Below are 19,580 nucleotides of genomic sequence, written 5' to 3' on the forward strand. Positions count from 1 at the left end.
CCAGCCCCAACGCCGCCAGAATTGGGCCAGGTCGAGCCGTTAGCCCCAGTACTGGGCCAAGCCTCCTCAGTCCGTCGGCCGCTGGCTCTCTGCGTCGCTCCTCACTCCCCTGTCCTGAGGAGTAGGGACACGGTGAGCAGCGGGGACCTTCGGGGTGGGTGGAGTGGAGGAGGTGGTGGGGATCTTGGGGAAGGGACCCAGTTGTCCGGCGGCAGGTCGGTGGCAGCACCAGGTAAGGCTAAGCCTTCCCTAGCTTATTATACTTGCCTCCCATGAACCTAGATGATAATAAAGTGGTAAGTAACAGTCACCATGGATTTGTCAAGACCAAATCATGTCAAACCAACCTAATCTCTTTCTTTGATAGTGCAACACGTGGATGGAGGCAAGCAGCAGATGTAATATACTTCAACTTTAGAAAAGCTTTTGTTACTATCTCACATGACCTTCTCAAAATAAAACTAGAAAAATGTAGTCTAGTTGGAATATAATACTAGTTGGAAATCCATACTAGGAGAGTAGTGATCAATGGTTCATAGTCAAGCTGGAGGGACATATCGAATGGGGTTCCTCAGGAGTCTTTCCTGGGTCCAGTTCTATTCAATATCTTCATAAATGTTTTGAATAGTGGCATAGAGAGTACAATTACAAAGTTTGCAGATGATACCAAGCTGGGAGGGGTTGCAAGCACTTTGAAGGACTGGATTAGAACTCAAAATGATCTTGACAAACTGGAGAAACGATCTGAAATGGATGAAATTCAGTAGGACAAATGGCAAAGTACTACAATTAGGAAGGAATAATCAACTGCACAAATACTAAATAGGAAATGACTGCCTAGGAGGGAGTCCTACAGAAAAATATTTGGGGATTATAGTGGTCACAAACTAAATGAGAGTCAACAATGTAGTATAGTTGCAAAAAACAAACAAAAAAACCCAAACATCATTCTGGGATGTATCAGCAGGAATGTTGTAAGCAAGACACAAGAAGTAATTCTTCCATTCTACTCAGCACTGGTGAGGCCTCAATTGGAGTACTCTGTTCAGTTCTGGGCACCATACTTCTGGAAAGATGTGGACAAACTGGAGAAAGTCCCAGAGGAGAGCAACAAAAGTGATTAAAGGTCTAGAAAACATAAACTACAATGAAGATTGAAAACATTTGTTTGTTTAGTCTGGAGAAGAGAAGACTGAAGGGGACATGGTAGCAGTCTTCAAGTACATTGTTATAAAGAGGAGGGTGACAAATTGTTCTCTTTAAATAGCCCAAGAAGCAATGGGCTTGAATTGCAGCAAGGGAGGTTTAGGTTGGACATTAGAAAAAAAACTTCCTAACTGTCAGGGCGGTGAAGCACTGGACCAAATTACCTAGGAAGATGGTGGAATCTCCATCATTGAAGGTTTTTAAGAACAGGTTAGACAAACACCTGTCAGGGATGGTCTAGATAATACTTAATCCTGCCTTAGTGCAGGGGACTTGACTAGATAACCTACCGAGATCCCTTCCAGTCCTACATTTCTATGACTCTTCAGAGGTAGATAAGCAGGTACCATGTGGTTTGCTATGTGAGGGTGAGTCTGCAGAGACTTAAACTATGGTCCTGTCTACTCTATGCAAGTGTCCTTGAGCCAACCTTCTAATCTGTTGTATTTCCCCGCTCCCCCCCCCCCCCCCCCCGGGTTATGTAGTGTGTTCTGTTTTGTTTTCGGTCACCTTCATCTCAAAGTTGGCTGGATTTTGGTGAATGAAGATTGTATAGTGTATATGGTTTTGTGAAGCACTTTGATTCTTTGAGATGAAAGGCACTGTGTGTAAAAAGTATTTGGTTTAGTGCTCTGTTGGTATCTTGCCTCTTTCCTAAAGTGTTTTGAGATTCCTTGTTTGTAGAGGGTATAAGTACAAAACCAAATTCTACTGAGTTTATCATGTTTGACTATACAGAGGGAGTTGTTCAGTTCAGGCTGCCCTGCTGTTAAGTTGCTCATGCTGTGCTGTTTTGTATTGCTGTGTACTGTAGCATATTGCCAACATCACTTTCACACCCTGTCATCAAATTCAGATTTAAGAACCTAAACTAAAACATACATTTCTAGCCAAAGTTTTTTGAAAGGGATATATTTCAGACACTGGTAACATGAATACCATCAAAACAAAATTATGTAGGACAGTTATTCGCTTAGGACTTAGCACTTTGATATTCTATAAGGGTGTAAACCAAGCTCTTGGCACTAACGAACAGTGCTGAGAAAGTTGGAGCAGTTTCAGAAAAGGGTAAATCTGCTCTACAACTTAGGAGGACCTACGTTCACACGTGCTGCAGCTGAACTTCCAAAAGATCAATCTGTAAGACAGAGTCCCGCCACCTTGAGGTGTTGACTTGTAAAGAGTGAAGAATTAAAAAGGAACAGTGCTTGGGTAGTGTTCTAGTATTTGGGGTGGTATTGGGGAGTCAATAGGTACCGCCCTTCCTTCTGAACTGGTACCCACATGTGATTTTTGAAGGGCAGTGTGCTGCTGGAGATGCCATCTTTTGGAGATCTAAAACTGTCCACACCATTTGTGGTCATTAAAGCCTTTAGACCTTTAGGGGACATCTACACAGCAAATAAACACATCTGGCTGGTCTAGGTCAGCTGATTCTTGCTCGCAGGGCTAGGGCTGTGTAGATGTTTGGGATCTGGGATCCTCGCCCTACGTGGGGTCTGAGTTCAGGCCCCAGCCCAACTCCAAGCATCTACACAGCAATTTTAAAGCCCCGCGAGCCTCAGTCAGCTGACCTGGGCCAGCTGCAACTGTGCTGTGGGTCTTTTATGCCAGTGTGGTTTGGGCTCTGGCTGTCTGAAGAAATGGCCTTTCGTCCCTGATAATTCCACTGCAGCTGAAGCTAGTAGAGGAGTTTGAGAAAAATCCCCTTGTTTTATTATTGGCAATCAGGATCCCATTGTGCTAAGGTCTGTATTACTGCATAGGAAAAATTATTCCTGCCTCAAATTGCTAACAGTTTGAGGTCCTGTTTCAGCAAAGAACTTGTGTGCGCCTAACGTTAAGCATGAGTTGATGGGAATACAACCTGGAGTTGATGGGAATACTTACATGCTTAAAGATGGACACAGACTTATGAACCTGAATCTGGGTATAATTTAAAGGTTTGTAGTCTGGTATGGTTGGGGCATGTGCTTATATTTTGGATTTTTATTCTTGATTGTGCTACTTTTTCTACAGTGCCTACAGTTAATAGTTAAGAACTTCTGAAAATATGAAAAAGAAATAACTTAAGAATAGAAAAGTCAGCTTGCTTAAAATCACTGAAGAACCTGGAGAGGTTTGAAAATAATAACCTGGAACGTTGAGCTTGCAGCAAAGGTGGGTGGGCGTTGTGGAATCTTAGTATGTAATCAGCAGGTGGCTTTCCATTATGAGTGACTTTTATGGGGAAAATCCACTGCAAATATCACCTAGTTATTCAAATTCCCGTTACGCTCAATGGGTAGAAGCCATGCCATACTGTCATTCCTGCTTCACGGGGATAATCTTGCTGTAAGCCCCACTGTCTCCCATTAGTGGAGACTCTTAGTGTAACAGAGCTGCATATTTCTTAAGTCTCCAATGACTGCAAGGGATTTATTCTTCAGGGAGAATAAGGGCTTAACTCCTTTAGCCCTGAGTTCTTTTTATGACAGCCAAAATGCACTATATATAGTTTTTAGGGGTTAAGCTCTTAATTATGCGTAACTCTGAAAGACCAGTAATCTTCTGGCTGCTTGCCATTCTAATCACAGTTTTTAGTGATGAGTGTATCACCTCTGAGACCGCAATTAAAATCCTGTGGCTGGCCCATGCCGGCTGATTTGGGCTGTGGGGCTTGGGCTATAAGGGGCTGTTTAATTGCGGTGTAGATGTTTGTGCTCGGGCTGGAACCCAGGCTCTATGACACTACGAGGTAGAAGGGTCCTGGGGCTTGGGCTGTACTCTGAGCCCAAACATCTGCACCGTGATTAAACAGCCTCTTAATCCAAGCCCTGTGTGCCTCAGTCATTTTAGTGTAGACATACTCTGAGGCAGCTGAGCCCATTGAATAGGGCACTAGACTGGGACTTGGGAGACCTGTCCTTGACCTGCTCTGTGACCTCAGGCAAATTTTTATTCTTGTGCCTCAGTTTCCACCCAACCCTTCCCTGTCTTGCGTCTTTAGCTGTAAGATCTTTTGGGCCAGGGCTGTCTCCTATGTGTATGTACAGTGCCCAGCCCTGTGGTGTGGATCTCAGGGAACCTTAATTACTACAGTAACGCAAATAAATAATGTGGATAGTGACAGCATACACCTCTGACGCTCAAAGGGAAAGAAATCGAGGGAGTCCATCTTTCTAACGTTCACTTGAGCAATGCAGAAGACCCTTTTGCCACTTTTTCTCAGTATATAAACAATGGTGCCTGGCTACTGTAATGTGCAAAGTCAACAGGGGTCTATCTCCATCGCAAAGGATAAGCAGACTTCTTGAGAGCAGATCACATGCCTATATCCTATAAGGTGCTGAGCACAGTTGACTACCATTGCGGTGTGATTGGAGCTGCTGTGTGTCCTCAACTATCAGGATTATGGCTCTGTTTGTTCATCTGTCTAGTGCCAGATTTAAGCAGTATTGACTGGTGGCATGTCTTTGAATAGATTTAATTTCTTCATCTTCATAGCTTGTTAAGTCTAAATTCCTAAGTAAAGTTTGCACACACTCTATTTTGGCTTTCTGCAGCTGAAATGGGAGTTTCTCTCTGTTGTATCAACAGTACAAACACAAATTACATCATCTTAAAACAGGAAGGATAGTCTTGTGGCTAAAGCACGAGACTGGGATTCAGGACTTCTAAATTCTGTTCCTTGCTGTGCTACGGATTTGTGTATGACCTTGTTAAGTCCCTTAAAGTCTCTGTACCACAGTTTAAAAATATTGAAAATGACGCTGGCACCTCTGTCATTGTGGTGATGAATTCCTTACAGGCATCAGAGTGCTTTGAGACCCTCAGATGACAGGTGTGCTAGAATTTTGGCATATTTATCCTTGCTATCTTATAAGGAAGAGACCTGGTTGGGTAACTTAAAAATTAAATAGGGGCAATGTCTGACCTTTCCTTTCCATTGATTTCTCTCCTGTTTGTCACTGCTGATAACATTCCTTCCTACAGTCCTGGCAATCATGTCAGGAGCCAGTTTTGTAATTAAATAAGAAGTCATTTCCTCTCTTCACACTTTGCCCATTCTGTTTAAAAAGTTTGTATTGGTTTGGTGTCACCTATTGCTACTACGTGGGCTGTTTACAAACAGTCAATGTTCCTCTTTTTCCCCCACCACTAAGCAGGCCTCATGAGCTTTGGCCATATGTGTGTTTGTCTGTATCCAGGCAGAAGTAACAGCTGTAGTGGAGACAGCTAAACTCAAGCCTGGGGATTTCAGCAGAAATCCCCAGCTGTGAAGCCCAGCCATGCAGTATTGTGGGATTTAAAATAGGCCCAGTGGTCCTCAGTTCAATCCTTGTAGAAAAAAAATTCCCTGTCCTAGTCACTCCTCAGAAAGGAGAAGCAAATCTATTCATTAACTAACATTTTAGTAGCATGTTTATTTTAGAAAGATCCTCAAGTGATGTATACAGTGTACACACACATCTTTGTACCCAGCTTTGAAATGCAGCCATCTCTGGGGTGGAGCATGTCAGCTGTTTAATGAAACAATACTATATGATGATGCTTAGAATAGGAAGTAAAGAATATAGAGTCCTCACCTTATTATTTTTTATGGTAGTGATGATGACATGGTGGTTGCTGACATGCAAGAAGGAACAGCCCCCTGCATCGAGGAACTCCCAGGACAGACATCCAAGTAGGTGGAGGATAGGGGAAAGGCAACAACACACAGGGAACAACAAACAGATTTAAAAAAAAAGTCAGTAAGATTCAGGCAGCCCAACAGAGATAAGTCTTTAAAATAGATTTAAATAGTGATGAAGGTGATGGCTTAGTGGAGGGGTGGCCAACCTGAGCCTGAGAAAGAGCCAGAATTATTCTTATGGGTTGACGTATTATACCTGTCCATCTGTCTTCACGAGTAGCCCCCACAACTTCTAATGTTGGATGCATCAGAAATGTAATCATCAGGCAATTTAAGTGGTGGTGGGTGGGAGAGAGGGATTAAAATTGTTTAGAGATTAGGAGTCTTCAAATAATCACTAGTAAGTGTCCTTTTCTTTGCTTGTGACAGATGGTTTATGTGCTGCCGATGGATCCAGAGAGAGCTAGTCTGTCTCATCCGTCACTTCTTGGAGCCAGTTTGGAAGTACATTGGGATGCTTGTCTTTTGTTCTGCCAATGCCTCTTTGGCAGTAATGCAGACAAAAGCAAATCCAGCTGGAGTCTGGGCTCTACAGAGATTTAGGAGACAGGTTGACAAACAAACAGCTGTAGACAAACTCATTGGGTGGCATCAAATGTAATTATTTAAGAAGAAATGGAAAGGAAAATGACTTTTTGTTTGTATTATTACTTTATTTACTTCTATTAACAAGGGATTTCAGTGTGCTTTACAAACTTAAGAGTAATTCAGGACCCTGAGCAATGGGTGTACTATCTCCATTTTACAGGTGGGTAAACTGATGCAGAGATGTTAAGAGACTTGTACACAGAGAATCAATGGTAGAGCCAGGAGCAGAACTCCCAGTCCTTATGTTCAGTATTCTGCTATGAGCACAGGTGAGCACTGCCTCCCCATTTCGGTGTACTGAGTGTTAGTAGTAGATGTTTCAGTGTTGGGAGGAGGAAAGCAAGAGCGGTAACAGGGTCTAATTGGTTAGTTCTCTTGCTCTCGTGTGGACAGTGTAGAGCAGTGGTTCTCAACCTGGGGACTGCTTGCAGCCCAGTCAGCACACCGCTGCGGCCCATGTGACCTCCTCAGGGCCATACAGGTAGTATATATGTTGTGTGGATGCAGCCCATGTAACACCTGGAGAGCTGCATACATAGCCCACAATAGTAAATAGGCTGAGAACCACTGGTGTAGAGGCTATTGACTGTTAGGTGCCTGCATGGTGTTGTCCTGAGTCAAGTCTGATAAGTTACAATGCAAACCCCAGGGTTGTGAGTTCAATCCTTGAGGGGGCCATTTAGGGATCTGGGGCAAAAATCTGTCTGGGGATTGGCCCTGCTTTGAGCAAGGGGTTGGACTAGATGACCTCCTGAGGTCTCTTCCTATTCTGTGATTTATATCAGCACTTGAATGGAACCAGAACACACCATTGAGAGCCAGAATAGTTTTCAATACCTCTGATGAGGGTGTGAGCAATGAAACGGAGTGGGGGCACAGAAGGCCCAGGACCCACCCTCTAGGCCAGCTGTGAGCACAGACCTGGCTGCCTCCAATTCCTCCCCTCCAATCATACTCGAGACAGCAGTGCAGGGCTGCCAGCAGTCAACGTATCGGGCTGGGGCACCTGCATCCCACCCAATGGGGGAACCCTGCTGGCGTTCCAGTGCTGGGAGTGGAGGCCCCAGCATTCCTCGAGCCCCCTGGCCCAGACAGGGCAGAAGGGAGGAAGGAGGCTGCAACATGGATGCAAACGTTTTCCACAGGCAGCTGGGGTCCCTCAGTGCTGCACAGTATCCCTGCCTCCCTTGTGCTCTCTGGGCTGTGCATTGCCCTGGCACTGAGGGGCCCGTCCCGGCACTTCTTTCAGCTTAGCACATCCCCAGCCCATTACAGACTTGGCTGGGTCGGGAGGTAGCAGCTGCTGGGTGTCTGCTCAGAGCTGGCCATGGCGGGGACTGGTTTCACCTTCTGTTTTTCCCCCTGTCACTTTAATGCATTGTATCCGAGCCTGGTGCTACAGGAATCTAATGCAGTCCAGGAAGAGATCTGATTCACTGTGATTAAACTGATCCTTGCTGACCCTTGTATTTTAGCAACAAGAAGGTGATCAGGGAAAGTGTGGGACCTTTACTGAATGGGGGAGACAACCTAGTGACAGATGTGGAAAAAGCTGAAGTACTCAATGCTTTTTTTTGCCTCGGCCTTCACAGGTAAGGTCAGCTCCCGGACTGCTGCACTGGGCAGCGCAGTATGGGAGGAGGTGAGCAGCCCTCAGTGGTGAAAGAATAGGTTAAGGTTAGAAAAGCTGGACATGCACAAGTCTATGGGTCTGGATCTAATGCATCCGAGGGTGCTGAGGGAGTTGTCTGATGTGATTTCAATGATAATGGCCAATGGCTCTGCAAACTTCTGGCGATTGGGGGAGGTCCCGGACGATTGGAAAAAGACAAACATAGTGCTCATCTTTAAAAAAGGGAAGAAGGAGAATCCGGGGAACTACAGACCAGTCAGCCTCATCTCAGTCCCTGGAAAAATCATGGAACAGGTCCTCAAAGAATCCATTTTGAAGCACTTGGAGGAGAGGAAGGTGATCAGGAACAGTCAACCTGGATTCATCAAGGGCAAGTCATGTCTGACCAACCTGATTGCCTTCTATGAGGAGATAACTGGCTCTGTGGATATGGGGAAAGCAGTGGATGTGTGATATATCTTGACTTTAGCAAAGCTTTTGATACAGTCTCCCACAGTATTCTTGCCAGCAAGTTAAAGAAGTATGGATTGATTGAATGAATGGACTATAAGGTGGAGAGAAAGCTGGCTAGATTGTCGGACTCAATGGGTAGTGATCAATGGATCGATGCCTAGTTGGCAGCCAGTATCAAGCGGAGTGCCCCAGGGGTAGGTCCTGAGGCCGGTTTTGTTCAACATCTTCATTAATGATCTAGATGATGGGATGGATTGCAGCCTCAGCAAGTTTGCAGATGACACTAAATTGGGGGGAGTGGTAGATAAACTGGAGGATAGGGATAGGGTCCAGAGTGACGTAGACAAATTGGAGGATTGGGCCAAAAGACATCTGATGAGGTTCAACAAGGACAAGAGCAGGGGCCTGCACTTAGGATGGAAGAATCCTATGCACTGTTACAGGCTGGGGACTGACTGGCTAAGCAGCAGTTCTGCAGAAAAGGACCTGGGGATTACAGTGGATGAGAAGCTGTATATGAGTCCACAGTGTGCCTTGTTATAGAATCATAGAATATCAGGGTTGGAAGGGACCTCAGGGCCAAGAAGACTAACGGCATATTGGGCTGCATTAGTAGGAGCATTGCTGGCAGATCGAGGGAAGTGTTTATTCCCCTCTATTTGGCACTGGTGAGGCCACATCAGGAGTATTGCGTACAGATTTGGGCCCCCCCAGTACAGAAAGGAAATTGGTGAGAGTCCAGCGGAGGGCAATGAAAATGATTAGGGGGCTGGAGCACATGACTTATGAGGAGAGGCTGAGGGAACTGGAGTTATTTAGTCTGCAGAAGAGAAGAGTGAGGCGGGATTTGATAGCAACCTTCAACTACCTGAAGGGGGGTTTCAAAGAGGATGGAGCTAGGCCAGGGGTGGGTGCCAAAACTGTATGGAGGGCTGGGTAGGGAAGACTGTGCCTCCCCAAATAGCCTGGCCCCTGGCCCCATCTGCCCGCTTACAACCCTCCATCCATCCAACCCCCTACTCCCCGCTTCTTGTCCCCTGACTGCTGCCTCCCGGGACCCCCCACCCCTGACTGCTCCCTCTCGGGACCCCACCCAACCCCCTCTGCTCCCTGTCCCCTGACTGCCCCGCCCCCTATCCACACCCCCACACCCCGACAGGCCCCCCGTCCCCAGGATTCCCATGCCTATCCTAACCCCTGTTCCCTGTCCCCTGACTGCCCCCCGGGACTCCTTGTCCAACCCCCCCATTCCTCACCCCCTTACCATGCTGCTCAGCAGCATGTCCGGCAGCTGCGTCGCCCGGAGCCCGCTGCACTGCCCGGCAGGAGCTCACAGCTCTGACATCCAGAGCGCTGGCAGCACGGTGAGCTGAGGCTGCGGGGGCAGGGGGACAGCAGGGGAGGGGCTGGGGGCTAGCCTCCCTGGCCGGGATCTCAAGGGCCGGACAGTCCCGCTGGCGTAGTTTGCCCACCTCTGAGCTAGGCTGTTCTCAGTGGTGACAGATGACAGAACAAGAAGCAATGGTCTCAAGTTGCAGTGGGGGAGGTCTAGGTTGGCTATTAGGAAAAACTATTTCACTAGGAGGGTGGTGAAGCACTGGAATGGGTTACCTAAGGAGGTGGTGGAATCTCTATCCTCAGAGGTTTTTAAGGCCTGACTTGATAAAGCCCTGGCTGGGATGATTTAGTTAAGGTTTGTCCTGTTTTGAGCAGGGGGTTAGATTGGATGACCTCCTGAGGTCTCCTCCAACCCTAATCTTGTATGATTCTGAGTCAAAGATGTTGACCCAATTGACATAGCGCTAGGAGATAGATTAGAGGTTAAAGCATTGGGTTTGGAATATTTAGACTCCTGAAACAGGAGGTTAACATCCACCGTGGACGAAGGGCTGAGTTAACACTGAAGTCTGAGTGTTTGTCTATACTGTGCAAAAAAAAAAAGGTGCCCCACATGGTGAGTTTCAGATCGTGGTTAAACTGACTTAGGGTCCTGCTACAGCAGGGGTTCTCAAACTGGGGGTTGGGACCCCTCAGGGGGTCACAAGGTTATTACATGGGGGGTCATGAGCTGTCAGCCGCTACCCCAAACCAATTCGCCTCCCGCATTTAGAATGGTGTTAATATATTAAAAAGTGTCTTTAATTTATAAGGGGGGGTCGCACTCAGAGGCTTGCTATGTGAAAGGGGTCACCAATCCAAAAGTGTGAGAACCACTACAGGGCTAAAAACAGCAGTGTAGACATTTGGGCTTGGGCTGGGCCCAGCCCCTGAAACCCGGTGACTTTTAGAGCCCGAACCTGAATATCTACACTGCTATTTTTAGCCCCATAGCGTGAGCCCTGCGAGTTGGAGTCAGTTGACATGGGCGTTGAGATTTGCTACCATGGATCTTTTCTTGCAGTGTTACTAATGAGGGCATTCTGTGCCAAAAAATTAAAAATTCTGTGCACAATATTTTAAAATTCTGCAAGTTTTATTTGTCAATAAATAACTGCAGAGGCTCCAGCATGGCAGTGGGGAGCACAAGCCACTGGCTGCACGAAGGTGGGAGATCACCCTGCAGCCTCCCCGCCCCCACCCCTGGGTCACGGACTCAGCGGTGAGTTTGCACCTGACCCTGACACAGCACAAGGCCTGAGCCTGCCCCAGAAACATCCGGGGGCCCTGCCCCTCTGCACCAGGTGTGGGGCAGGCAGACGTAACCAGGCAGATTCAAGTGTGAAGAGGCTCAGTGTGGGGGGGATCCAGGAGTGGGGTGAGAGGATTCTGTGTGGGACAATCTGGGTGCAGGCAATCTGGGTGGGGGGGATCTGGATGCACAGAGGCTCGTTGTGGGGGTTCCAGGTACGGGGCAATGGGACTCTGCCAGGGCTTCCAGTTGAAGGTGATTGGAGCTCAGCATAGGAGTCTGTGTGCTGGGGGAATGGGGCTTGGTGTGTGTGTGGGGGTCTGGGTGCAGTTGGGGAATCAGTAATGTGGATGTCTGGATGTGGGACCTCAAGGTGGTGTGGGGGGGAGGGGCTTGTCAGGGTCAGGGTTTGAGAGCAGGGAGCTGAGTGGGGGGGGTGGTCTGGGGTGCAGAGGTGAGGATCTGGAGGCAGGGGGCTCCGGATTCAGGGGTTGAGGTTCAGTGGGGTGGGGTTTGGGTCTGGAGTGCTAGGGGGTGTTCTGGGTATATGGGATGAGGCTTGGCAGGGGTGTCTGAGTATGGAAGGTTGGGAAGATGGGAATCAGCTCCCTGTACAATGACCCCTTCCCCCGCAGCCGAGGAGTGATGGGGGCAGCAAGCGGGAGAGGATGCTGAGCTTCCTGCAGCTGGGGGAGGTTTCTGGGGGTGGGTCTGACATAGCCCCAGCCACCCTTTGCAGGGGAAGAGGAAGTCCCATCTTCTCCTGCTTCCAGCCCAGCTGGGACTAGCAGCTGATCCTGGCTCAGGGCAGGAGCCACTGGCTGGGGTGTCCCCAGCCTTGCAGTTATTTATTTCTCCGCCGGCTGCTCTGGGTGCCTGAAACGATGTACCTGCGCTACTAGGGAGTGGTGTATGACTGCTCTTGCAGCTTCCCTGTCAGAAAGTCATTTTTCTGCAGGGAAGCCAAGAAATCTGCAGGGGACATGAATTCTGTGCATGCACAGTGGTGCAAAATCCCGCAGGAGTACAACATAGACATACCCTGAGTTTCACCATATTTACTGTGTGTAGATATTTTGGAAGAGACCTTAGAAACTCTGACCTACTCTAGGTAGATGTTTAAAGATCTTATTGAACTTCTTGCAGTAGTTTGTCCTGATATCCTTGGCCCAAAATGTTGCTAACTCTAGTTATTGCACTGTACCTTTCACCCCAGAGGTAGCTGCATTTCAGTGATGCTATATGTTCTGTAGTTTTTAACGGGCGTTGGAACCTTTCAGGCTAAAGGTACCATGTCAGAAATATCCGTTTCTGGCTGTGATGATAGAAAGTAGAGTGCTCAAAGGTGGCTTATTTTTGGGGGGAGTGGGAATTGCTGCTGTATTCTTCAAGCTTTTTTAGCAAGTATTCAATATTTAGATGCCAGCATTTTTTGGAAGTAGCTGTTTAAACCAGACTGGCTTCTCTCATCCAATCCCCTTTTAAAATGAAACATGAGGCCCTTTTTATTCAGCCCAGATGGTGTGCTTTTTTTAAAGTGAGCAATGTGTTGCAGTGAAAATGGGCCACTTTTGCTTTTCTTCTTTTTTTTTTTTTTAACTGAACATATCCATGCATCTAGTGTTTAGTTTGGATTCGGAACAAGAGAGGCTGCAGGGTAAGTATGTCAGCTATTGGAAAGATGACTCTGCCAGACCGAAGGAATTTCTACCATTGCCAATAGGCTGCACAAAAGCTGACATCTGTAAGGACTGTATTTTAAACCCTGGTTCATCCCTACAGGGAATTAAACTGGGTGATCTAATTTGGTCCTTTCTGTGGCACCTCCCTCTGAATTATCCAGCAGGCTGTGCCTTGGGTGAGGTGGAAGGCGATCGGCAAGAGCATCACATTCCCAAGGGTTGAGAAGCAACAACTGGATTGAGGCTTTCCTTATGGGCTTTGGGGTTTTTTGAAGTTGATTCAGTAGAGAAGAGTGAGGGGATTTTTAAAGCCAGTAAGCAAAAAGCGAACTGTAACTTAAACTATTCCACATGTGGAATTGTTTTGACAGCTCTATGTCCACAATTGGATTCTTTAGAGGTGGAGTAATCTGAATAATGAATATCTAGATACATTTAGTATATGATTTAAATGCTTCAGCTCGTAACCTCTGACTTTTCTAGCAGTTGATATGGGGCATCTTAGAAAGCAGTTGGTTGGTAGTCTAGATATTGGACTGGAATTAAGGAGATCTCTGTTCTAATCCTACCCCTGCAACAAACCGCTTGTGTGACTTCAGGCAAATAACTTAATCCCTCGGTATCTCCGTTTCCCCTTTGGTAATACATCCCTGCCTGAAAGGGTGGTTGTGAGGATAAGTTCAGTGGGTGCCATAGAACAGTCTATAAATATTTTACTGGGCAATGGATGGGATTTGATGGCTGTTCTCAGAATGTCCTAGTCTATTCAGGAAAGGGCAATTATAGTCGATTTATTAAAGTGGGATTGTAAGAATGTTCAAAGGTTTCTCTCTCAATGAGATTTCCTTTAGTAATGTGGTAGCTTTGAAATGAGTCTGAGGAACATGGCCAGTTTATTTTCAGGAAAAATACAAATAAAACTAGAAGCAGATGTTGGGCTTTCGACCCTCTCTCTCCTCAAGGGGCTCCAGAGTCTGTAAGACCACTGTCTTTGTATCATGTACGTTGGAAATGCATCTGACAAGCTTTCTTCCTCTGAAATTCCATGATCTTTAGAGAGGAAAGATGGGTCTGTGGTTAATGCAAAAGTCTGGGAGTTGGGAGACTTGGGTTCTGTTCCTAGCTCTTCCACAGACTTCCTGTAATGAGTCACTTGCTCTGGTTGTGTCTACACCAGGATTTTTGGGTATGTCTACACTACGGGATTAATCCGAATTTATATAATTCGAATTTGGGAAACAGATTGTATAAAGTCGAATGTATGTGGCCACACTAAGCACATTAATTCAGCGGTGTGCGTCCATGTTCCGGGGCTAGCGTCGATTTCTGGAGCGTTGCACTGTGGGTAGCTATCCCATAGTTCCCGCAGTCTCCCCCGCCCATTAGAATTCTGGGTTGAGATCCCAGTGCCTGATGGGACAAAAAACATTGTTGCAGGTGGTTCTGGGTACAGCCTCACCCCTCCCTTCCTCCCTGCATGAAAGCAACGGACAGCAGACAACCATTTCGCGCCTTTTTTCCTGGGTGAACACTGCAGACTCCATACCACGGCAAGCATGGAGCCCGCTCAGCGCAAGACAGCAGTCATGAACATTGTAAACACCTCGCGCGTTCTTGTGGAGTTTATGCTGAGCCAGGACCAGAAAAATGAGGCGAGGAGGCAGCGGCGACGGCAGCGCAGCGACAAGCGTGATGAGGACATGGACATGGACATGGTTTGAATTCTGTCAAACCACGGGCCCCGGTGCTTAGGAGATCATGTTGTTAATGGGGCAGGTTCTATCCATGGAACGCCGATTCTGGGCAAGGGAAACAAGCACAGACTGGTGGGACTGCATAGTGTTGCAGGTGTGGGATGATTCCCAGTGGCTGTGGAACTTTCGCATGCGTAAGGGCACTTTCATGGAACTCTGACTTGCTGTCCCCTGCCCTGAAACACCAGAATACCAAGATGAGAGCAGCCCTCACAGTTGAGAAGCGAGTGGCGATAGCCCTGTGGAAGCTTGCAACGCCAGACAGCTACCGGTCAGTCGGGAATCAATTTGGAATGGGCAAATCTACTGTGGGGGCTGCTGTGATGCAAGTAGCCAAAGCAATCACTGAAGTGCTGCTACGAAAGGTAGTGACTCTGGGAAATGTGCAGGTCATAGTGGATGGCTTTGCTGCAATGGGATTCCCTAACTGTGGTGGGGCGATAGATGGAACCCATATCCCTATCTTGACACCGGAGCACCAGGGCACCCAGGACATAAACAGCAAAGGGTACTTTTCAATGGTGCTGCAAGCACTTGTGGATCACAAGGGACGTTTCACCAACATCGACGTGGGCTGGCCGGGAAGGGTGGATGATGCTCGCGTCTTCAGGAACACTACTCTGTTTAAAGGGCTGCAGCAAGGGACTTACTTTTTGGACCAGAAAATAACCGTTGGAGATGTTGAAATGCCAATAGTTAGTTATTCTTGGGGACCCAGCCTACCCCTTAATGCCATGGCTCATGAAGCCATACACAGGCAGCCTGGACAGGAGTCAGGAGCTGTTCAACTACAGGCTGAGCAAGTGCAGAATGGTGGTAGAATGTGCATTTGGCTGTTTAAAAGGTCGCTGGCGATCGTTACTGACTCGCTCAGACCTCAGCCAAACCAATATCCCCATTGTTATTGCTGCTTGCTGTGTGCTCCACAATTTCTGTGAAAGTAAGGGCGAGACCTTTATGGCGGGGTGAGAGGCTGAGGCAAATCGCCTGGCTGCTGATTACGCGCAGCCAGACACCAGGGCGATTAGAAGAGCACACCAGGAAACACTGTGCATCAGAGAAGCTTTGAAAACCAGTTTCATGACTGGCCAGGCTACAGTGTGAAATATCTGTTTCTCCTTCATGAAAACCCACCCCCTTTATTGACTCATTCTCTGTAAGGAACGCACCCTCCCCCTTCCCCCAGCTTGCTTTCAAACCAAATAAAGTCACTATCGTTTAAAAATCATTTATTCTTTATTAATAGATTATAAAAAGATGGAGGGAACCTGGGTGGGGTTTGGGAGGAGGATCGGCGGGAAGGAAAAGGCCACTAAAAAAAGGTTTAAAAAAATGACAGCCTTTTGCTTGGGCTGTCCACTGGGGTGGAATGGGAAGGTGTACGGAGCCTCCCCCGCCCCCCCCCCGCGTTCTTACACGTCTGGGTGAGGAGGCTATGGAACATGGGGAGAGGGGTTATACAGGGGCTGTAGTGGCACTCTGTTATCCTGCTGCCGTTCCTGAAGCTCCACCAGACACCGGAGCATGTCTGTTTGCTCACGCAGCAGCCCCAGCATTGCATCCTGCCTCCTCTGATCTTCCTGCCGCCACCTCTCATCTCGAGCGTCCCTCCTGTCCTCACATTGGTCCCTCATGTCCTCACATTCACTGGCTTCTTTCCTATACTTTGAAACCGTGTCCTTCCACTCATTCAGATGAGCTCTGTCACTGGGGGTGGATTCCATGATTTCTGGGAACATCTCATCTCGCGTCTTCTTTTTCCGACACCTTATCTGTGATAGCCTTCGGGACGGAGGGGGGAGGCTTGAAGAATTTGCAGCTGCTGGAGGGAGGGGAAAAAAGGAGAGAATTTTTTAAAAAGATACATTTTGCAGAACAATGCTTATACTCTTTCACGGTGACCAACACTATTCACATTACATAGCACATGTGATTTTCTGTGCAAGGTCGCATTTTGCCTCTTAATATTGAGTGCCTGTGGCTTTGCTGCTAGAGATCACAGACGCAGGTCCGGGCAACAGAATTCGGCTTGCATGCGGCCATCGTAAGCCATTGTCTTTCGACTTCTGCGCCCTCCTTTCCCACATACCAAGCAAAGCCCGTTGAGTGCTATGGTTTTCCTGTTAACATTCAGCAGCAGAAAACAAACTAACCCCCCCCCCCCCCCCCAATCCAATTCTCCGGATGATCGCTTTATCCCTCCCCGCACTGCATGGCTGGTAACAGGGAAGATCCCTGCTAGCCAAACGTGAAAAGCTCTGGGCCAATCCCCCCCCCCCCCCCCCCCCGCGCGCTTGGCTAATTGCAGGGAAGGATTTCTTTTCAGCCACAGGCAAAGAGCCCAGTAGGAACTGCCACCTCTGTCCCCTTAATTAAATTCCCGTATTTCAACCAGGTTACCATGAGCGATATCACTCTCCTGAGGATTACACAGCAAGATAAAGAACGGATGTTGCTTGAATGCCAGCAAACACCGGGCCCATACGCTGCCAGGCTTTGTCATGCAATGATACCAGATTACTTGCTGCAAGCATGGCGCGGTCAAGTGTCTTACCATGGAGGACGGAATAAGGCTGCACTGCCCAGAAACCTTGTGGCAAGGCTTTTGGAGTACCTCCAGGAGAACTTCATGGAGATGTCCCTGGAGGATTTCCGCTCCATCCCCAGACACGTTAACAGACTTTTCCAGTAGCTGTACTGGCTGCGAATGCATCCCAAGTCCTCAAGGCAAAGTAATCATTAAAAACCCTTGCTTTTAAAACAAGTTTTATATTTTAAAAGGTAAACTCGCCTGAGGTCCCTTCCATGGGGTCATGGTCTTGGATACCGCGGTGGTTGGGAGGGTACTTCAGTCAGGCTGAGAAAAAGATCCTGGCTGTTGGGGAGAACGGAGTGCTGGGTGCTCTCTGCAAGCTCGTCGTCCTCCTCCTCCTCTTCCCCATCCGCAGAATCCTCAAGTGTAGCTGATGAGATTATCCCCGCCTCGGAATCCACGGTCAGAGGTGGGGTTGTGGTGGCGGCCCCACCTAGAACTGCATGCAGCTCGTCGTAGAAGTGGCATGTCCGTGGCTCTGACCGGGAGCGACCGTTTGCCTCCTTTGTTTTTTGATAGGCTTGTCTGAGCTCCTTGACTTTCACACGGCACTGATCTGAGTCCCTATTGTGGCCTCTCTCCATCATGCCCTTGGAGATTTTTTTCAAAAGTTTTTTGCATTTCGTCTTTTTGAACGAAGTTCTGCTAGCACTGAATCCTCTCCCCATATAGCAATCAGATCCAGTACCTCCCATATGGTCCATGCTGGTGCTCTTTTTCGATTATCGGCCTGCATGGTTACCTGTGCTGATGAGCTATCTGTGGTCACCTGTGCTCTCCACGCTGGGCAAACAGGAAATGAAATTCAAATGTTCGCGGGGCTTTTCCTGTCTACCTGGCCAGTGCATCCGAGTTCATATCGCTGTCCAGAGCGGTCACAATGGTGCACTGTGAGATAGCTCCCGGAGGCCAATACCATTGAATTGCAGCCACACTAACCCTAATTTGAAATAAAATTGATTTTGGCGCTACTCCGCTCGTCGGGGTGGAGTACAGAAATCGATGTAAAGAGCCCTTTATTTTGAATTAAATGGCTTCGTTGTGTGGACGGTTGCAGGGTTAATTCGATTTAACGCTGCTAAATCCGAATTAAAGTCGTAGTGTAGACCAGGCCTTAGTTTCAAATGGGTGCAGCTCCATGTGTGATTTGAGAACTATTAGATGACATGGTGGCAAAAAAACGATGAAACTTTTCTACAGCTTCCTCCGATGCAGTCATCCATGGATCTGCACTTTTTGGGAATGCCAGATCAGAAAATCCTAATGTCGAGTAGGTTTCTGTGCCTTAATTTCCTTTTCTATGAAATGAGGATAACTCCCCCTCACAGTGATTAACAGCTGTAAAACATTTTTCTCTTTCCATCCCGGATCTCTTTAGAAATACCTGTCATTGTTATAATTAAATAGCAACTGGCTACCAAAAAAAGTGTTCCTTTGATGCGGTGCTGACCTCTCTATAAAATGTATATTTTAAAAATCCTGCTGAATCTTAAAACTGCTGGATGCTGTATAATAAATGTAAGGTGAACACAGATCAACTGTACCTTCACAGGGGGAAAAATTGTTCCAGCTATCTTGTTTCATATTTCTTTACCTAGCTAAAGAAAACCTTAGTTGGTATGATTGTTATAGGTTCTCTTCGGTTGCAGGCATATGTGTTGTATTATTAGCACAGTGGTGGCTGTTCGCTAATAGAGGGTTGCTGTAATATTGACAGATCGTTTTCACCTTCTGCATTATTGCTAAGCAGATACAGATCAGTGATGAGAGAAATGACTTAAATGACAATAAAAGTTGACTTGGTGGTTGAGCATTAGAATGCCAAACTTGTTGTGTCTATGGGTGTCTGGCAGCGCCTTAACATGGCTGTGTAGTCGCGGCTCCAGTGCTGGGAGAGAGCTCTCCTAGCATTGTAATAAAACCACCTCCGCGAGGGGAATAGCTCCCAGTTCTGTAGCACTGTCTACACTGGCACTCTGCAGCGCTGAAACATGCATCGCTCAAGGGGGTGTTTTTTCACACCCCCAAGCAACGAAAGTTTCAGCGCTGTAAGTGGCAGTGTAGACAAGGCCTATGACAGTGCTCTAAGGCTCTGCCCTAGTCATGTGCCCTGCTGCAGTTGAACTGCTGGTACACACAATTTTCCCTGCAGGATAGCCCAGGACAAACCATTTTTAATTAAGGGGGAGGGATAGTCAGTGTGAGTTCAATCCTTGAGGGGGCGACTTAGGGATCTGGGACAAAATCAGTTTTTGGACCTGCTAGTGAAGGCAGGGGACTGGACTCGATGACCTTTCAGGGTCCCTTCCAGTTCTAGGAGATAAGTATATCTCCATATATTTAGGGGGGATGGATAGCTCAGTGGTT

The 19,580-nt window shown here is 47.4% G+C and overlaps 1 protein-coding gene across 6 annotated transcripts in view; it reads left to right on the forward strand.

Moving 5' to 3' along the window:
- Nucleotides 1-19,580, forward strand: part of LDLRAD3 (low density lipoprotein receptor class A domain containing 3) — a 182,911-nt gene that overhangs the window by 40,311 nt on the left and 123,020 nt on the right. For 4 of the 6 annotated variants that reach the window (XM_065592767.1, XM_065592769.1, XM_065592770.1 and 1 more), the window contains exon 2: nt 5,795-5,872. The exons of the other annotated variants lie outside the window; for them this stretch is intronic. In XM_065592767.1, the coding sequence (XP_065448839.1) occupies nt 5,795-5,872 (78 nt within the window). The remainder of the gene's footprint in view (nt 1-5,794; nt 5,873-19,580) is intronic. 6 annotated transcript variants of the gene reach the window in all.

The sequence above is a fragment of the Chrysemys picta genome, chromosome 4 (genome assembly GCF_011386835.1).
Source record: "Chrysemys picta bellii isolate R12L10 chromosome 4, ASM1138683v2, whole genome shotgun sequence".
Taxonomy (NCBI): domain Eukaryota; kingdom Metazoa; phylum Chordata; order Testudines; family Emydidae; genus Chrysemys; species Chrysemys picta.